This window comes from Helobdella robusta (assembly GCF_000326865.2).
Source record: "Helobdella robusta unplaced genomic scaffold HELROscaffold_7, whole genome shotgun sequence".
NCBI classification, from domain to species: Eukaryota; Metazoa; Annelida; class Clitellata; order Rhynchobdellida; family Glossiphoniidae; genus Helobdella; species Helobdella robusta.
This window is the reverse complement of record NW_008705398.1, coordinates 4,078,489-4,097,972: the sequence shown is the minus strand read 5'-3', so window position 1 is coordinate 4,097,972 and position 19,484 is coordinate 4,078,489. Positions and strand designations below refer to the sequence as shown.

Below are 19,484 nucleotides of genomic sequence, written 5' to 3'. Positions count from 1 at the left end.
AAACAAAGGAATCATCGATAATGAAAACACGTAACAGTGTTACATTTAACGATGTTGAAGATTGTAAAACTAAGTATTCACTTTAAATAAACAAAGAATCAACAAAGTAAAGTAGAGGCACAGCATACATAGGGTAGGGTGGGGCAAGAAGCCATAGTTAAGCCTTTGATGAGTGACTACATCTAAAAAATGGATTATTTCTACAACATTAGTAATTATTTTACTTGATTAATATGTTCTTTATCTAATTTTACAAATTAAATTGTTCAAACATAGGTTTCCTATGTTTTATAATAGAAACCGTAGACCTCTATAAAATGGGCTTTTTGTCCCATGCATGGGGCAAAAGGCCTGTGTAGAAAAACTATTAAAATAAGCCTTAAAAATAGTTTCAAATCTGAAAATGTAAAAAAATGTTAACAGTTTTATTGTACATAAAATAAAAATTAGATAAAAAGAATATAAAAATTTTACTTTTATTGTTAATTATTGTCCCAATTGATACAAATAAAAGTTCTACGATAGTCTTCTTCCAGCCCTATACAGGAATTATGATGCCAAATGTTACATTTTAGCATTTTATTCATTGAAATCTTGTGAAATCATTACAAAAAATTTGTGAACATGTCCCTCAAAGAGTCAAATCTTTAGATCGCTTGACAACCGACTAAGCTTTATAGTTCCCGGAGATGTTGTCATGGCTTTTTGATGTCTTCTTAAAGTTCTTGCAGGAACTCCATATTCTCTGATAACTTTACTAAATAACTGGCCATTGGTTAGAGCATCCAAAGCTTTTTTCTAACTTTCACCATCCTAAGTTGAGCATCGTGCAGATTTTCTTACATAATTTCTGACCATTTTATACCTTTAAAAATTAAAATACATGAAATTAATTTACACATAAAACATAAATTTCAATACATTTTAACAATTAACTACAAGGATAGCTGCCTACATACAAATATCTGAAATTTGTTAAATAGTTCAATAAATGTAAATTGGGCCTCTTGCCCCTAAATTACAGAGGCGTTTTACCCCCATAGACAATGTTAAGAATAAATTTAATTTAAAAATACAAAAAATTGTTCCAACCGATTAGAAGTTACTTTGTATATGTGAAAATGATTTTTCTTCATAAAAAACCTCTTTTCTTCACAAATAACGATCTTATTATCAAGAAATTAATTAAAAACCCTAACACAAAATTTATAACACGACCAATTTTTCACTCGCAAATTATATAAAACTCTGAAACAGAAAAAACAAGTGGAGAAACGGCATGGTTTTATATTCAAAATAATAAGGGTACGTTCTAATTTTTAAAAATTAATTGAAAAACTTTCGGTCTTAAACAAATTTCGTGCAACCTGAATTTAGGCTTTTTACCCCATGCGGCGTTTTGCCCCACGTTACCCTATATTTGAGCATCTGGGCACAAACCTAACATATCAGTTTGAACACCGAAGATGGTATAGGAATATCGAAAAAAGCTGGAAAAAATTTTGGTTTGGAACTACAGAAACTTGAAAATGATTTACAATCAACCGTTAGAAAAATCGAAAAGTTTATTTGGAAGTTAACTGATGCCGAAGATGCTGCAATATACATATTCAATATCCATATTTACATATACATATTCAACATATATTTACATATACATATTCAATATATATATATATACATATACATATTCAATATCTATATTTACATATACATATTCAATATTGTGAGTCGTGAAGTTAAAAAGAATGTCGAAGTCATTGGAAGCGGGGTTAAGACTGTTCAAAAACATTGAATGATGTCAATGACTTGAAGACGAGAGAAAGCAATTTAATAATGTTTCGACTAGCTGAGGAGACTACAGGTAATGACAAAATAGCGGTGATGAAAATCTTAAAACATCTGTTAGATGAGGTTGTTGATACAGACATAACGAGGTTGGCAAGACTGGGAAAAAAAAGTGACGGTGTGGCCCGACCGTTACTGATATGTTTTGAAGATATTAAAATAAAAAACACCATTATGAAAAATTTATTCAAAATGAAATCGTTAGATGCTACTCTTCGTCATGTGGGGTTGAATCATGAGTTAACGATTGAACAGCGAAAGGAAATCAAAACCCTGACAGATGAGGCAAAGTTGAAGGAAAACTCGGACAAAGAAGGTTTTTTATACAGAGTGAGGGGGCCTGTTGGAATATAGAAAATTGTCAAATTTCCACCAGCGGAAAAATTGATTTAGATTTGATTTCAGAAAAAAATGGTGATGAAAATATAAATGATTCAGAAAGAAAGACGAGCGGCAGAAAAATCAAGGACTTCGATCAAAAAGACGAAAAACTCAGATTAGGTTTGTTGAATATAAGGTCAATTATAAAAAAATCTGATGATGTGAATGAAATAATTAGAGATAAAATTGATGTTCTTATTTTAACTGAAACCTGGCATAGATCTCACGACGAAATATCTGTTTTATCTGCTAAACCTGCAGAGTACAGTTATGTTGATTACCTTAGACCATATGATGCTAATCATGGAGGATTAATAATTTACTTTAGGTCTATTTTTAAATTTAGAAAATTGGAACTATCACAACTAAATACTTTTGAAGCCATTGCAATAAAAATTATATGCAATCGGAACGACTACTTATTCCTGGCCATCTACAGGCCTGGGTCTTTGCCTGTCACTCCTATGTTTTTTAAGGAACTGTCATCTGTTTTGGAGAGTATGACAATATTAACTTCCAATTTAGTTGTTGCAGGTGATTTTAATGTCCGTGTTGATAGACGTGACAGCCCGCACACGTTAACTGTTTGAAATTTTCGATTTATTTCATATTAGAAATGTTATTAATGAACCGACTCACGAACTAGGTAGCATATTAGACCTGATTGCCATTCATTGTGATATTCTTGTCTCTGAAACTCAAGTTTTTCCAAGTGGAATTTATTCCGATCATGGCCTAGTTAAAGTCTGTTTGCCTTTCAAGTATAAAAAATCTGTACGAATTATGTAGATGGTGCGGTCGTGGAAGCGAGTGAGGGATGATGAATTCATTAGGCTTATTCACGATTCCCCTATAAGCACACCCTGTGATGGCATGGACGTTGATGAGATGTTTGAACTGTTCAATAGCACAGTCTGTAATATTGTCAATAAGGTTGCACCATTGCATATGGTTGAGAGTCGATGTGATTTGAATGTCCCATGGTTTGATGAAGAATGCAGGCACCTATAGAGGAAATGTCGAAAATTGGAAAGATGTTACAGGAGAACTTTATTAAATAGTAGCAGACAAGAATGGGTCAATGCTATCAAGATGAAAAACCGTGTTTTTACTGAAAAAAAAATATGTTTTGGCAAACTCGTTTGGACGAAAATAAAGGTAATCCAAAGCGATTGTGGAATGACGTTAACAAAATGCTTTGCAAAACCTTCACAACAATTGCGATGATGACAACAGGAAATTTAAAAGTGATGATTTTTCTCAATTCTTTAGAGATAAAATAAACAGGGTTCGACAGGCTACATCAGGTAGTGTTGATCCATTACTTCCAAGCAGGCAAACCAAGGATGGTGAAACATTTTCGTCATTCGCATTATGTACTGAAGATGATGTTGTGAAGGTAATACGTGAATCTCCCACAAAAACGTGTATCTTAGACAGTCTGCCAACACATTTTCTTAAAAAGCATATACTCCTCTTTTCCAGATTTTTAACAAAACTTATTAATTTATGTCTAAGTACAGGAAAATTCCCTAAAATGGCCAAACATGGCATAGTTGTACCTATTCTTAAAAAAACAGATCTGGATGTGAGCGATTAAAATAATTATAGACCAATAACCAATCTTTCGTTTATTTCAAAAGTCATCGAACGTATCGTTGCTCGGGGGCTGTTGAAGTATCTGGCGCGTAACAACTTGTTGTCTGCTCATCAATCAGGCTACAGACAGTTCCACTCAACGGAAACTGCTCTGCTGCAGATATCGTCGGTGTTATACAAGGCTGTGGATGCACAGGATATTTCATTGCTAGCGTTCCTAGATATGAGCGCGGCTTTTGATTGCGTCGACTATGAGATACTGTTGAAACGAATCCACTTCAGTTTTGGGGTCACGGGTGTTGCTCATTCATGGTTCAACTCTTATCTCACGTCAAGAACACAGCAGGTTAGGGTTAGGGTTAGGGTTGTCAATGAGTTGTCAATAACAGAGGTTGTCACATCTGGTGTACCACAAGGGTCGGTTTGGGACCGATACTGTTTCTTTTATATACGTCCGACGTACTAGAAATAATGGATAAATCTGGAGTGTTTTGTCATGCCTACGCAGATGACATACAGATGATTGTTAGCTGTCCTGCCGATAAATTTCAAGATGCTGTTACTAGATTAGTGCATTGTTTGACTGAGGTGAGTGTGTGGATGTTATCAAATCGACTGAAACTCAGCCAGGATAAAACTAAACTGATGAAAGTAGGCACATGGCAGCAGCAGTCGCGAGTCTAGATTGATTTTGTTTCTCTAGATGGACATAATATTGAGTGTAGCAGTAATGCCACTAATCTGGGAATGATCATTGACTCAAAATTGACGTTTGTTGATCACATCAAACTGCTAACTAAAGTGTGCGCTGCTCAATTACATAAAATACGTTTTATAAGAAAATCCTTGAACAAAAGCACGATTGAAGATTTAATGCATGCGTTCATTCCCTCTCGGTTGGACTACTGCAACAGTATGTATTATGGTTTACCCGATAAATCTATTAGAATGTTACAGTCTATTCAAAACCGTGCAGCAAAAATTGTTCATGGTGCGTATAAATTTGATCATGTATCTCCGATTCTTGCTCAGCTTCATTGATTGACGGTCGACAAGCGAATAATTTTTAAAGTTTGCACAATAGTGTTCAAGAGTGTGAATAATTCCGCACCAGAGTATTCATTGATTGACGGTCGACAAGCGAATAATTTTTAAAGTTTGCACAATAGTGTTCAAGAGTGTGAATAATTCCGCACCAGAGTATTTGAAGAACAAATGTCAGTCGAAAGCATCATCTTCCCTCGGCCTGCGTTCGGACGATTTAAACTATCTGTCGGTGCCGTTGGCTCAAACGAAACTTAGAGCTAGAAGCTTTGCCGTGTTTGGAACCGTCTTCCCAAAGACCTACGAGACACTGCTCTGGGTGTTGCGAAATTAAAGAAGATGATGAAAACATATTTATTTTCGCTGTAGCGTCAATCATTGATGTTTATTTTTTTTATTTGTTTGATGAACGTTTGTCTTCGACTATTTTGTATGTTATTTTATTTGTAAGCGCTTTTGAAAAACTTTTTAATTAGCGCCATATAAATATTCGTATATATATATCTATATTTGCATATACATATTCAATATATATATATATATATATATATATATATATATATATATATATATATACATATTTAAATTAAACTTATTACTTGGAAGGTAATTGTACTTGTTATACTATATATATATATATATATATATATACATATATGTATATATATATATGTATATGTATTATATGTATAATATATATATATATATTTACATATACATGTTCAATATATACATATATAATTACATATATACATTATTCTTGATAATTTTTTTATAAAAAGTTGTTTTTTGGTATAGCAGAGTTGTATTCTCCAGCAAATTAGTTTCGAAAACGGTTATGTGTTATTTAACATTATTATTTAATTAAGAATACATACTAACATAAGTGCACGGCTAGAGGCGTTGAGAGGCTAATACGACAAGGGTTCGTGCAACCGTTGTAGGATACACGCCAATCACTTGTTGGGTGTTGTCATTTGTCAGTGTTTGTCTGATTGATTGTTCTCGCACTTGAGAATGTATATTTGATATATAAATTATATATCAAAGATAGAAGGGGATGGGAAGAGAGAAAAAGAGTAATTGATAATTGAGATGGCTAATAAGGATAAGAGTCTCTGCTGTGAGTGTAATAAGGTTTGTACAGCTGATAATTTATGCTGCATTACATATAGGGTGTTCTGCCACCCAAAATGTGGTGGAATAACAGAAGATTTATTTAAAAAAATAGCCAAAATATCCAATTTTATATGGAGTCATAGTAATTGTTTGAGTGTGAGTACAAGTAATTTGGAATATGCTAGAAGTTTTGGTGACATTAAAGAAAAACAAGAGGCGATGGATGCAAAATTGACAGTCTTACAGGAGGGGTACAATAAATTATTAGAAACCATCAAGGTTATGAATGTTTCAATTAAAAATACAGAAACTAATTCAGGTAGTATTAAGCTAATGGAAAAAAAGTAAATGATACTATAGAGAATTTTAAAAATGATTGGGTTAATGCAGTAGGCAAAGAGATCTTAAAAAAGTAAAAGTGGTTAATAAAGAAGTACAGTCTGCGTGCAAAAATATAGAAAAAACTAATGAAAATATTAAAACCAGATGTGATGCACAAGATAGGGCAAATAACATTATAATTTTTGGTATATGTAAAAATAAGGAAGAATCTGCTGAGATAAACAGATTGAATGATAAAAAAAGAATTTTGTCTTTTTGATCGGTTTTTCAGATGGTCTTGTTACAGAGTGTGATATAACAAAATATCACAGGTTAAAGAGCTCTGGAGATAGACGAAGGCCTGTTTTAATTAAATTCAATGATAGAAGTAAAAAAAATTTGATAATGGAGAATTTGTGTAAGATAAAGTACTTAGAAACTGAGTTAACTAAAATAGGTGTATCCCATGATTTGAATAAAGAACATGGGGAAGAGAGGAAAAAGCTTGTAGAGGAAGCAAAAGAAAAACAGAAGAATAATCAGAATAATAATAAAGAATAATAATAATAGGAATATATATACATGGTAAGGGGATTGCCTGAAAGTATGAGGTTAGTAAAGATAGAAAGAAGGGGAAAAAGTTCAGACACAAATTAGGTAATGAGAATGATTGTTTTGATAGGGTCAGATTGAGCTATGGAAATAAGGACAGAGATTGTAAATTGTCTATTCTAATGTAGACTCTATTTGTAATAAGATGGGTGAAATTAGATATTTAGTTGATTCGATGTATAAGAAGATGCATATTTTAATATTTGTTGAGACAAACCCAAAGAACTTGACAGGTAGTTATCGACTGCAGGAATTTCAAATTAAAGGGTTCAGGTTGTATAGCTGTAATTTTATGAAGGCTGGATTCAGAGGTATTTTCTGTTATGTTAAAGACACACTCTCCTCAGTTATTGTTGATTTTGAAAGCAAATTTGAAGAATATATTGCAGTTCGCTTGTTGAATTTTAAAAAGGAAATTTCATTCTTAGCAGTATACCGAAGCCTAAACTCCTGTTTGAAGAATAATGATGAACTCCTAAATTTAATAAAGATATTTATAGGCAATGGTGGTAATAAATTTTTAACTGGTAATTTTAATATTACTACAATAAACTGGGAGTCAATGTCTGTTAGTGGAGGTTTAAAGTCGTTTCAGTGAAAGTTTATAGATTGTGTAAATTATTGTTTTTTGGTTCAGTTCATTGATGCCCCAACAAGATATAAGAATGGACAGAAACAGAATATTTTGGATCTGCTATTGGTACAACAAAATTTAATACAAGATATCGAATATAATTCGCTTGTGGGTAAAAGTGATCATCTGATGTTGAGTTTTTCTTTGGTGGTGAATACAGAGGTAATAACACATTTAAAAGAAAATAAAATGTTTGATTATAAAAAAGGAAATTATTGTCTTATGAATCAATTTATTTCTACAAATTTATCGATACCTAAAATAGGTAATTCAATAAAAGGTAATGGGAATAAGCAGATTGTGTTAGATGAGATTTGGGATAGGTTTGTTATGGTTTTTAACATGGCTGTGAATAAATATGTGCCACTTAAGACTGAAATTTTAACTAAGAACAACTATTCAGTTAAGTTACCAACTCATTTATTAAAATTAATAGAGAAAAAAATTTGATATGGAAAAGATATATGAAAAATAGAAATAGTACGCTGTATGAAGACTTCAAAAGGATTAAAAACAAAGTCAAACGAGGAATCATGTTAATTAAACAGAATTATTTAGACAGCTTAGCTAAAATTGTGAAGATTAATCAGAAGGTATTTTGGAAACACATAGGCAGTAATAGAAAAGACAGTTTTTATTTGGATGGTTTGTATCGGGTGGATAAAGATGGTAAGAAGAAAGGAATTGTAACTGATCAACAGGAAATGGCAGATATGTTGGCTGACTTTTTTTCATCAGTTTATGAGACAGTGGATGATCTGCGTGATGAACCCTATCAGGCGGTTTCGAAATCTGAGCTCATTGGATCAAAAATGAACGAAATAACTTTTGAACCTACAGTTGTCTATGACAAATTAAAAAATTTGAATGTTAACAAATCGTCAGGTCCAGATAATCTACATGGAAAGATTTTATTCGAATGTAAAGAGTCTGTTTGTAATTATTTGTCTGCTCTATATGGTATATCATATCAATGGGGAGTCATACCTAGTATATGGAAGGAATGTGTTGTAACAGCTATCTATAAAAAGGGTGATAAAAAAGATGCAAGAAATTATAGACCAGTGGCATTGACCAGTGTTATTTGTAAACTGATAGAATCGGTCATTAAGGATGATTTGATGTTGTATTTAACTGATAATGATTTGATTGACCCTAGACAATATGGTTTTGTAAAAGGTAAATCAACGGTAATGCAACTCTTGAAACTTCTGGATGATTAGACTAAGGCACTAGACGATGGCTACAGGATTGATGTTGTGTACACGGATTTTGAGAAGGCTTTTGATAGAGTGTCACATGGTATTTTAGTTAAAAAAATGAAAGAGTACAGATTGAATGATAGATTGATTACTTGGGTGAACAGTTAATCAAGTGAAAGCTGGGGGACGAACTAGAGGACACGTAATGAAATTGACAACTTTTCCATTACATAAGAACTTGAGGAAACAATACTTTATCAATAGATCAATTTGGATGTCGATATTGTAAATGCTGATAGGGTGAATGATTTTAAAAAAAAGTTGGATACTTATCTTATGAATGCCAGATTTATGTATGATTGGAGGGCAAATGATACTTGATGTGACATTGGCTATTTGTGAGATTGGGATATATTCAATTTTTTTTATCAGTATGTATCGATATTATCGTCAATTTATTGATTAGGATATGTGATTAATTTATTTATATTTGTTTTTTTTATTATCTTTTTTTATTTTACAAGGTTTAATACATTATTTGACTATATATATATACATATATATATGTATATATATATATATATATATACATATATACATATATATATATATATATATATATATATATATATTATGTATATCAATGTGAATGAAATTTTGTAACTATTGTTGTGTGATTTATTTATTCTCAACGAATAACAAAAAACAAAAAAAACAATCACTTGAAATTAACACTTTAAATTTGGTTTTTATGCAATAAATCACAAACTGAACCATAAATAATAATTAAGAATAAACAATGCAAAACACTTATATATATATATATTTATATTTTTTTATTCATCTGTACAACGACATTTCAACAACAACCCTTTAACATTAACAAGAAATTGACTATGAAGACAGGACGGCCTAAGTTGACGTTGATGGTGCATCCCACTTGAAGTTGAATTTGATCAATCTTTTTGACGATGGCTGTTAATGCAAGAAGTTCAAAAATTAAATAAAAAATTGGCTGTTTTTTTTGGACATTTAAAATTTGATCTGAAGTTTTTTGTTCAAATTTTCTTAAAAGCAACAACAAAGTGCTTTTAAATTTCATTTGGATACATTGGTTGATCGCATTAAACATTCGAGCTGATTAAATTGAATAAATATTATTTTTCAAACCACAAACTTTAATTTTTAATTTAAAATATTGAGTTATTAACGTTTGTTGGAACCAAATTAAATTAAATTTGCATAAATGAAAAAAATTCTTTAAAATACTAAATAAAGTAAAATTAGTTAAACTTGGGTCAAATTAATATAGGCTTCAAAAGTTCGATTGCCACTAAAAATGCGATTCATTTTCATTTCACTTGTACGTCCGAGTAATTATTGTTATTCTCGTCAGAATGAACGTCACAGTATCATCGAGAAGCATCATAATTGTAATTATTACATTTCTCATAATATTTATCTGAATATTTAATTACATTACTGCACGGTGATTTTTGCTAGGTTATACGTAGCTAATAATGACAGTGTTGAAAATTAACATTTTATTTGATAACGTTATAAATTGTAATGTACAACTTATTAATATTTCAACAACCTCGGATTCGTCCTTGAACAAATCATTTTCATACGATATTGTTTTTTTCAGAAACACTCTTTCAGGCCTAACGAGCCGGCTCTTTAGTGATCGGTCCATCAGAACTTTATGATATCTATGTTAAAATAATAATCTATGTTGAAATAATAATTTCAAAATAACTATGTTAAAATAATAAATTTTATATCTATTAGAACAATAATTTTTTTAGTTTTTATTAAATTATGTTAAAATAATCATAGCATAATTATGCATACCGATATTGTAAATAGCTGGTGGTCAAAAAACCTTCTTTCAAAGACCAAAAATGTATCAATCAATCCAATCAATCAATCAATCAATCAATCAATCAATCAATCAATCAATCAATCAATCAATCAATCAATCAATCAATCAATCAATCAATCAATCAATCAATCAATCAATCAATCAATCAATCAATCAATCAATCTTCGTTTTGCGTCCAGAGACCCGGTTTCCCGAGGTAGGACGTTGTTTTCTTTGCCATCAACTTTTGGTGCCAAATTAGACGATCAGTTGTATCCATTTCATTTAAATTTAGAGCTTTCATATCTTGCTCGACTGTTTGCGACCAGGACTTCTTTGGACGGCCTTTGGGACGAGTGCCAGGTACTTCAACATTTGCAAGAGAAGTTATGGCACTGTTTCCACTTTGTTTGACATGACCAAACCACCGCAGACGGTGTTGCCGGCATTCGTCCTTTATATCATCTAAACCAGCACGAAGCAGGATTTCGGTAGATTTGATGTGGTCCTTCAGACTAATTCGTTGCATCTATCATGTTGGTTCGTTGAAGTTGTTGTTCCAGTTTGGTTGTCATTGGCCATGTTTCTGCACCATATAGCAACACCGGACGTATCACAGATTTATAAAGTCTTGATCGTAGTGGTAGTGGGATATCACGCCGCATCAATATAGAGGCAAGGAGATGCCATTTATTCCAGGTTGCACGTATGCGTGCTCGAACGGCAGCTTCAGCTGTTCCAGTACAATCTAGAACATCTCCTAGTTATTGAAACGATGTGACTTTCTCTACCTTAATGGCTTCAATTCTCTACCTTAATGGCTTCAAAAACAGTGCTATTTCGAATTTGTTGTTGTGGATTGATGTCAAACAGGACGAACAAAATTGGACACTTTAGATAAAGTACCAATTATTTTTGAACAACGTTTGTGACACCACTGGTTACACTGCTGATATGAATTGTTACCTACACCAGCTTTACAAACTGAACAGGGCCATTGTCCAGTAGACTTTGAATCCATGATCGGCGAGTCTGGTGTTCCAATCTTCAAACATCTGTGCTGCATTCTGCTCAGACGTGGCTGTTAAAACGATATCATTAACATATACTAGATTCCAAATGTCACCAGTGCGTATCGGTTTTGTGATTTCTTCCATCACAGTTATAAATAACAGTGGACTGAGAATCGCGCCTTGTTGAACTCCAACGTCGATGTCAAATGCATCTGTGTTTCCAACCGTTGTGCTGACAAGAGTCTTAGTATTCGTATACATTTCCATCACAAGTCGAACAAGATATTCTGGAATGAGTGGTCCACGTAGACCCCACCTGATTGCTTCACGGGGGAACTCGATCAAATGCTTTTTCAAGGTCTACAAAAATGTGTGATAGTTGTTGATGCTTTGCGAGGTACTTCTCTTGCAGTTGCCGAAGGATGTGAATTGCATCAATTGTTGATTTCCCCGCTAGAAAACCAAATTGATAATTTCCGATTGTGATGCACGACGTTAATCTTCTTTCAATGATTTTTTCGACAATTTTTAAGGAGTGTTTTAACAGACATATACCCCGATATGATGATCACCTTTGCCTTTGTATAGCGGGACTGTCATGCTATAGTTCCATTCAGTTGGCATTGAGCAATTTTTCCAGATTTCACGGCAAAGTTGTAGTAACGTTTGGATACCTGCAGTACCAGATGCTTTGATAATGTCATTTGTGAGTCCAGAGGGCCCTGCTGCCTTTCCATCCTTCATAGCTTTCAGAGCTTCTGTAAGCTCCTCTACAGTGATGTCCGTGTCAGTGCAACTTGACGTCTTGCATAGTTGTTCTCACGGAAAATTTTATGATCATCTACAGACTTTGATTTTTGCCATTGCTTGTATGCAACTTTCTTTTCAGCTATTGCATTTTGTACACTGTAAAGACCAAAAATGTATAGGCCTATATAATGCATTAATGTTTAAAATCTATGGATTTTCCAGATAATTGTCGATGAATATAGTCCAGTTACAATCAGAGTGACGAAATCGGAATTTTTTGACGGGCTGGAAATTTCTAAGTGTCATAATTTTAGAAATTTTTTTATTTTTTATTCTAAAAATATTTTTAAATTTGTTTTTTTTTAGAAAATAAATATGTGTATCGATTTAATATTAAAAATAAATGCTAATAAAAAAATATCCAACTCCGACTCTAATCCTTCAGATATTTCCGACTCACATAATTTGTGAGTCAAATTATGACTCACAAAATGTTTTTTAAAAATAAACATTTTTAAAACAAATAAAATCATGGCACGATTTTAAATCTTCATTAAAGTATTTTTTATTTAGTATTGATATTTAAGTAAAATTATGATGCAAAAGTTGAAAAATTTTTTCAAGCGTCAAAACCCAGAGTCGTAGTTAGAATTTTATTGAGGAACCATATCAGATATTTTTCTTCCAACTCCGACATCCTGGTTACATCATATTTTTAATAGAACTTTGTCGTACGAAACAATAAAAGTTACAAAATTGAACCAGTCAAGACTAAAGATGAAGATTCTAACTAATGTGCTCGAGTACGAGACATGAATCCGTGAGAACTGATTTGTGCAAAATATTTCCATAACCTACGGGAACAAACACAACACGGATATTCTCGTACACAGTTGGAACACCGTGTTCAAAAGTCTGGAGAGTCAGCACAAGATATTGAGCCCAAGATATTGAGAAACTGACGCTGCTGGCATACCCAACAGTCTCCCCAGAAGTCAAAGATAGTATGGCGCCGACAAGATTTATATATGCCTAACAGAAACGGTGACGATTGACGCACAAGATCAACACGCAAGATTCCGAACCGATTAAACAAGGTCCGCGACGCCTTCCCCTGTCCAAACAAACAGAGGTAACCGAGATGATAATAGAATAACAGATATGCGGAAGCAGGAAATCGCCGAGCCATCAGCAAGTCTATGAACTTCGCCAGTGGTAGTAGCCGGTTTTGCGTGGACTATAGAAAGTTGAACGAGGTAACCAAGTAAGACAGTTATTTATTACCAAGGTTTGACGTTGTCTGGCTCACGTTGGTTTTCTACCCTGGACTTGAAAAGTGGTTAACGGCAGATAGAGATCGAAGAAGTCGATCGCGAAAAGACCGAGTTTTCAATTGGAGCTGGCTTGTGGCAGTTCACAGTAATGACTTTCGAATTGTGTAATGCCCTTGCAACGTTTGAACGACTGATTGAATTTGTACTCCAGGAGCTCAACAGAAAGCCTGTTTGGTCAACCTGGACGACATCATCATTCTGAAAAAGACTCGAACAACACCTCGCAAACCTGCAGAAAATCGTCAACAGATTACGGGCAGCAAACTTGAAGCTCAACACAAAGAAGTGTAGCCTGTTCGCTAATTGGGTCATTTACTTGGGACACGTGGTTTCCGCCGAAGGGGTAACAACCGACCCAAGCAAAATCGAGATGGTGAAAAAAGGACAAGCACGAAGTACGTTCCTTTTTGGGGCTAGCCACCTACTACCGACGCTTGATGAAAAACTTTGTTTTAATAGCAAAGCTCCTTCATCAATTGATGGAAAAAATAGAACATTTGGCTGGAACGACTCCGCAGCAGCAGCATTCGTCCGGCTAAAGGAGCAAATATGCACCACTCCAGTTCTCTCCTACCCTATACCCGGGAAGACCTTCCTTTTCAATACAGATGCCAGCAATCATGGGATAGACGTCGTATTATCACAGGATGTCGATGGAGAAGAAAAAGTGTTGGCTTACTACAGCCGGAAGCTCTCGAAGACCGAAAAGAATCATTAGCCATGGTGTGTGGAACGAAATACACAAATATTTGTATAGCCAAGAGTTTGTCTTCCGCAGAGACTAGCGGCCCTTAAATGGCTAATATACTTCAGGAAACCAGAAAGACAGGTGGCTGGACTTATAACTATCAGATTAAGCACCGCAAGAGAGGTAGTCATGGCAATTCCGACGCTTTATCCCGTCGACCATGCCCATCGAGCTGCAAATATTGTTGCTGAATGGAAGAGAAAGGACAACCAGAGGGGGTAAAAACAATTCGCTTCGCAGCGGACAGCTGATGGGCACCGGAGAAATAAGCTGCCGCTCAATGCGCCGACGAAGACTTACGGTGCATGATAGAATGAAAAGAAGCGGGACCAAGGCCGAAGTGGCAAGACTTGGCAGACCACGGTCCCGTATCAAAAAAATACTGAGCCCAATGGGATTCCTTGTGCATAGAAAAAAGACTACTGAAGCGCAAGTGGGAATCTGCTGACGGGACCAAACACACCATGCAAACAATAGTCCCTAGAAGCAAAAAAAATGACGTTCTAAAAGAGATGCATGGAGGGTCGACCGGAAGACACTTAGAAGTCAATAAAACCTTGGACCGGATACGGAAAAGATTTTATTGGGTTCGGGCTCAACAGATCGTCGAAGTATGGTTCCAAAATTGCGCCACCTGCGCAGCGGTTAAAGGACCCTAACGAAGACCCAGAGGTTCACTCCAAGTTTACAACATGGGCATGCCGTTTGAACGAATTGCCTTAGACATCGCTGGTCCCTATCCAGAGACAGTAAAAGGCAACCGGTATATATTGGTTGTCGCAGACTACTTCAGTAAATGGACGGCAGTTTACCCGATACCTAACAAGGAGGCTCATACGGTTGCGGAGAAAATTGTAACACACTGGATCGCCCAGTACAGAGTCCCTCTAGGACCAAACTCGGACCAGGACCAAAATTTTGAGTCACAGCTGGTCGGGAAACTGTGCCGATCCTCGGAACCAACAAGACAAGGATGATACCACTTCACCCGCCGTCTGATGAAATGGTGGAACGGTTCAATCAGACGATTATGCATAGCTAAAGTGGTCGATGACAATCAACAAAACTGGGATAAGTAGATACTCCTATTCCTGATGATATACCGGAGTGCCGTTCATGCAACAACAAACGAAACCCCCTCAGGACCCACGGATGTGAAGTACGGGATCCCACTACGAGATCCCCTGCCGGTAACCAAGTAAATGGAGGAACATAGAAACACGCGACAGTACCAAATGCGGAGGAATAGCCAAGACCAAGAAATAGAGTAAGATTTTTAGTATCGATAGCAAGAGGAATATCAACATGAATTTTTGAAAGCGTAGTTTCAGTACTATAAGCAAGCCAAAAACTAAAGTGAGTAGTAGGAAGTAAAGAGTTGAAGTTGAAAAAAGTTGTTGGTAAAGCACTTTTTCATGTATTTTCAAAATAAAAAAAATAGAATAGATCTATAATAAGAAACAATAGAAGAATTTTTAGAATAGAATTAATAATGAATTGTAAAAAAAAGTAGGAAATTTAAAAATTTTGAGAGATAAATTAACGAGATTAAGAAAAACGGATAAAAAATTTTTTAAGTAACGAATTCCTAATTAACAAAATATCATCATTAACATAACACTATAATCTGCATAACATCATAGGAATTTATTAACGTAACCTCATAATTAACATAACATCATAATTATTATAACATCATCATTAACACGAAATCATAATTAAAATAATATAATCATAAACCTAACATTACAATTAACGTTAATCATCTCACCCTTTTCTATAAAAAATGAATCCAACTGTGGTAAGCATAAACATTACGACGAAAATAATAATCACTGTATTCAGAGAACTACTTGATCTTTTCTTAGTAGATCCTGACATCATTATTTTGTCACTACTAAAAGTGGAATTGAACTTAACAGTTTCATTATTGCTGAAAATACTGCTAAATACGAAATCAGAATCGAAACTGTTTTCGTCGTGTTTGTAGAAGCTTTTCTGTTCGCATCTGTCGCCAACAAATCCGTTGTTACAGCTGCAAAGTTTACAAGTTGTAATTAATAAACACACACATACTTAAACACACATACATGCACACAGACACTAACATTAACATGAAAATTCACAAAAGTTAACAGTTAAGACTGCAACTTTGTTATTAAGTAAATCTTTTAAATGAAAATCTTTTAAAGATCTAAATAAAAAAATTAACCAAGAGAATCTTAATATCATCTGTAGTTTTTTGAATAATCGTCAAGCAAATAAGTAATTTATAATTAATTTTCTTTCAATAATTTCATTATGAAAAAACACCCAAATCATACAAGCATATAGAAATTTCGTCAATGAGATGGCAGATTCCTTCGTTGAGGCAATATTCGTAACAAGCAAACGAAGCCTTACCTCCCAACTTTTTGGTTCCTTTTGCTGCGATATCAATTTTTTACTTCATTATTATTAAAAAAATTATATTGAAAAATAATTTTTAATTTTAGTGTAAAAAAATTGAAATTAAAAATATTAATTATTTGAAAAAGTTTGTTAAAGCCAAAAAGATGCAAATAATTTAATTAATTACGCATATATTCCAGTTGGATGTGTGAATTTATACATTTTCATTTTTTAAAGTTATTTTTAATGTTATTTATATCCGAAACAAAATATAAAATAATGATCCACCTCTTACGCACAAATAACCATAGCGCAGCACAAATGCTTGTGGACACAAACAGCGGTGTTTACCATTCCCTAGCACTACGCACACGTCGCTGCACAACGGTCGTAGGGAGGTGCAGATGCTGTTGTGACCTGATGAACAAGATAAATTTTAAATTTAATATTTGAAACTATTTTTTTCTCCGTCGTTTTTAAAATGATCTTTGTCAAGTTATCAAAATTATTTATTCAAGTTAAATCGATATTTGTAAAGACAGTACTTTTCATGAGATGTAATTTATCAGCGGTGACCATAGCAATATTTTTAGTTACATTTGGCAACGGAATACTTGTAACTGTGTCGGGAAAAGTTGTATATTGAATAAAAACGTGATTGTGGATGTCTTCGTTTGTCCAAATCAGCTGGCTTCCAAGATAAGCGAGACCGCTAGGATTGAAAGTATAACTGCAGAAAAAATAGATTTTTATATAAGCTTTATCGATTTATAATATTCAAATTAGGGATGCACCGGATTTAGGTTTTTTAAATCCGGCCGGGGCCGGACTTGGCCAGATTTAAAATTCAAAAACCGGCCGGAGCCGGATTTTAATTACCATTTTACATATGTTAGAAAAAATACTCACATTTACGGTTATCTACATGTTGAAAATCAAAAAATAACACCAAGCAAAAAGTTAATTAATTTAAATATATGAATAAGCTGTGTGATACGCCAAATACGTTCTAGTTACATTTATATATGTATAAGCGCACATCATTTCATTTGTATGAAACACGAAATTCATGGGCATGCGCTATAATTAAACACATGATAACATCATTATAACATGCTCAGAGTTAATAAACATGAAATTCACACGTGAACTTTTCTAGCGCTCACGCTGCTTGACCATGTTACCATGTTATACAAATAAAAGTATTCAGTCAATAATTTATGCATAAAAATTATGGCACAAAGAAATGTGCATGCCAATAAAACATATATACTCCGGATTTATTTTCAGCCATTTTTATAAAATTCACCAATAATGAAAAAATGCTTAACTAATGTATTGTTTTTAAATTAGGCGTCTTTGTAGCTGTATCATCCGTCATAAACCATTATATATAAGTGCACAATTTCTTGTACACAAAGGTCAGCTTAAAATTTATGCATAACCCATGTTATGCATATAGAAAAAAATCCAACTCACTTCACAATTAGTGATGTTGTTATTATGTGTCATGTATGCCTAGCCTAACCTTTAACATGCAATGTTCTTAAATTATGTGCTTATGTAGCTATATGTATATATATGTATACATAGCCTTTGTATATATGTATATAGCCTTTGTAGCTGTATCATCCGTCATAAACTATTATATATAAGTGCACAATTTCTTGTACACAAAGGTCAGCTTAAAATTTATGCATAACCCATGTTATGCATATAGAAAAAAATCCAACTCACTTCACAATTAGTGATGTTGTTATTATGTGTCATGTATGCTTAGCCTAACCTTTAACATGCAATGTTCTTAAATTATGTGCTTATGTAGCTATATGTATATATTGTTATAACCGTGCTACCGAACGCACCAGATTCTAGCGTATTCTAGAATGTTCTAGTGACTGGAACGTTCTAGAGTATGCTGGAATCGGACCATCGGGAAGAATCTAGAAACCACGCTTGCGAAGAGTATATAAGCAAGATATCTGTGATTAGTGATATTCGTGATTAGTGATATTCGTGATTAGTGATATTCGTGATTAGTGATATTCGTGATTAGTGATATTCGTGATTAGTGATATTCGTGATTAGTGATATTCGTGATTAATGAAATTCGTGATTAGTGAAATTCGTGATTTTGTGAATAGCGATTCGGTGAATTATTTAAAGCGATATTTGATTTGTTTGTTGACGTTGTCATAGCGATAGATTTTGAAAGATTTAAAAGTTAATTGTTGCGTTAGTGCGAATTTACTGAAAATAAACGATTAGTTGATTTCTTCTGTAAATAAAGTTTAATAACTAATAATAGTTGATTTCTTTTGTAAATAAAGTTTAATAACTGTTTGGAGTATTTTATTCAATCGAAGATTTGAACCCGTCGCATCGTAAACCGGTTACGACAGCGAGTATTATAACATTGGTGTCAGAAGTGGGATCTTCGACCAGCGAATTGCTACTCGTAGAAAAAGAACACGATGTCAAAACTGTGTGGGTTGAACGTAGTTCAACTACGAGAAGAACTACAGAAACGAAGCCTTGTCACAAGTGGCAACAAAGAAGTACTAGTTGCACGTCTGAGAGAAGCTCTCATTGACGAAGGTAAGAACCCAGACGAATTCAAGTTT

The 19,484-nt window shown here is 33.8% G+C and overlaps 4 protein-coding genes across 4 annotated transcripts; 3 read left to right on the top strand and 1 right to left on the bottom strand.

Moving 5' to 3' along the window:
* Positions 1–1,836: 1,836 nt before the first annotated feature.
* HELRODRAFT_165069 (hypothetical protein) lies at positions 1,837–2,819 on the top strand (the record flags this gene model as incomplete). Its single annotated transcript, XM_009030966.1, has 2 exons — positions 1,837–2,164; positions 2,254–2,819. 2 exons carry the CDS (start codon positions 1,837–1,839, stop codon positions 2,817–2,819), a joined length of 894 nt encoding a protein of 297 aa, XP_009029214.1.
* Positions 2,820–5,967: 3,148 nt separating this feature from the next.
* Positions 5,968–6,873, top strand: HELRODRAFT_165068 (hypothetical protein; the record flags this gene model as incomplete). The annotated part of the gene is made up of 2 exons (XM_009030965.1): positions 5,968–6,310; positions 6,605–6,873. The coding sequence occupies 2 exons, from the start codon at positions 5,968–5,970 to the stop codon at positions 6,871–6,873; spliced, it is 612 nt and encodes a 203-aa protein (XP_009029213.1).
* A 6,300-nt stretch (positions 6,874–13,173) lies between these two features.
* On the bottom strand, positions 13,174–17,439 carry HELRODRAFT_165066 (hypothetical protein; the record flags this gene model as incomplete). The annotated part of the gene is made up of 6 exons (XM_009030964.1): positions 13,174–13,419; positions 15,605–15,653; positions 16,241–16,504; positions 16,794–16,896; positions 17,167–17,277; positions 17,406–17,439. 6 exons carry the CDS (start codon positions 17,437–17,439, stop codon positions 13,174–13,176), a joined length of 807 nt encoding a protein of 268 aa, XP_009029212.1.
* A 1,895-nt stretch (positions 17,440–19,334) lies between these two features.
* HELRODRAFT_69709 (hypothetical protein) lies at positions 19,335–19,484 on the top strand (the record flags this gene model as incomplete). The annotated part of the gene is made up of 1 exon (XM_009030608.1): positions 19,335–19,484. A coding segment is annotated over one exon (150 nt), but the record flags the coding sequence as incomplete, so codon positions are not given.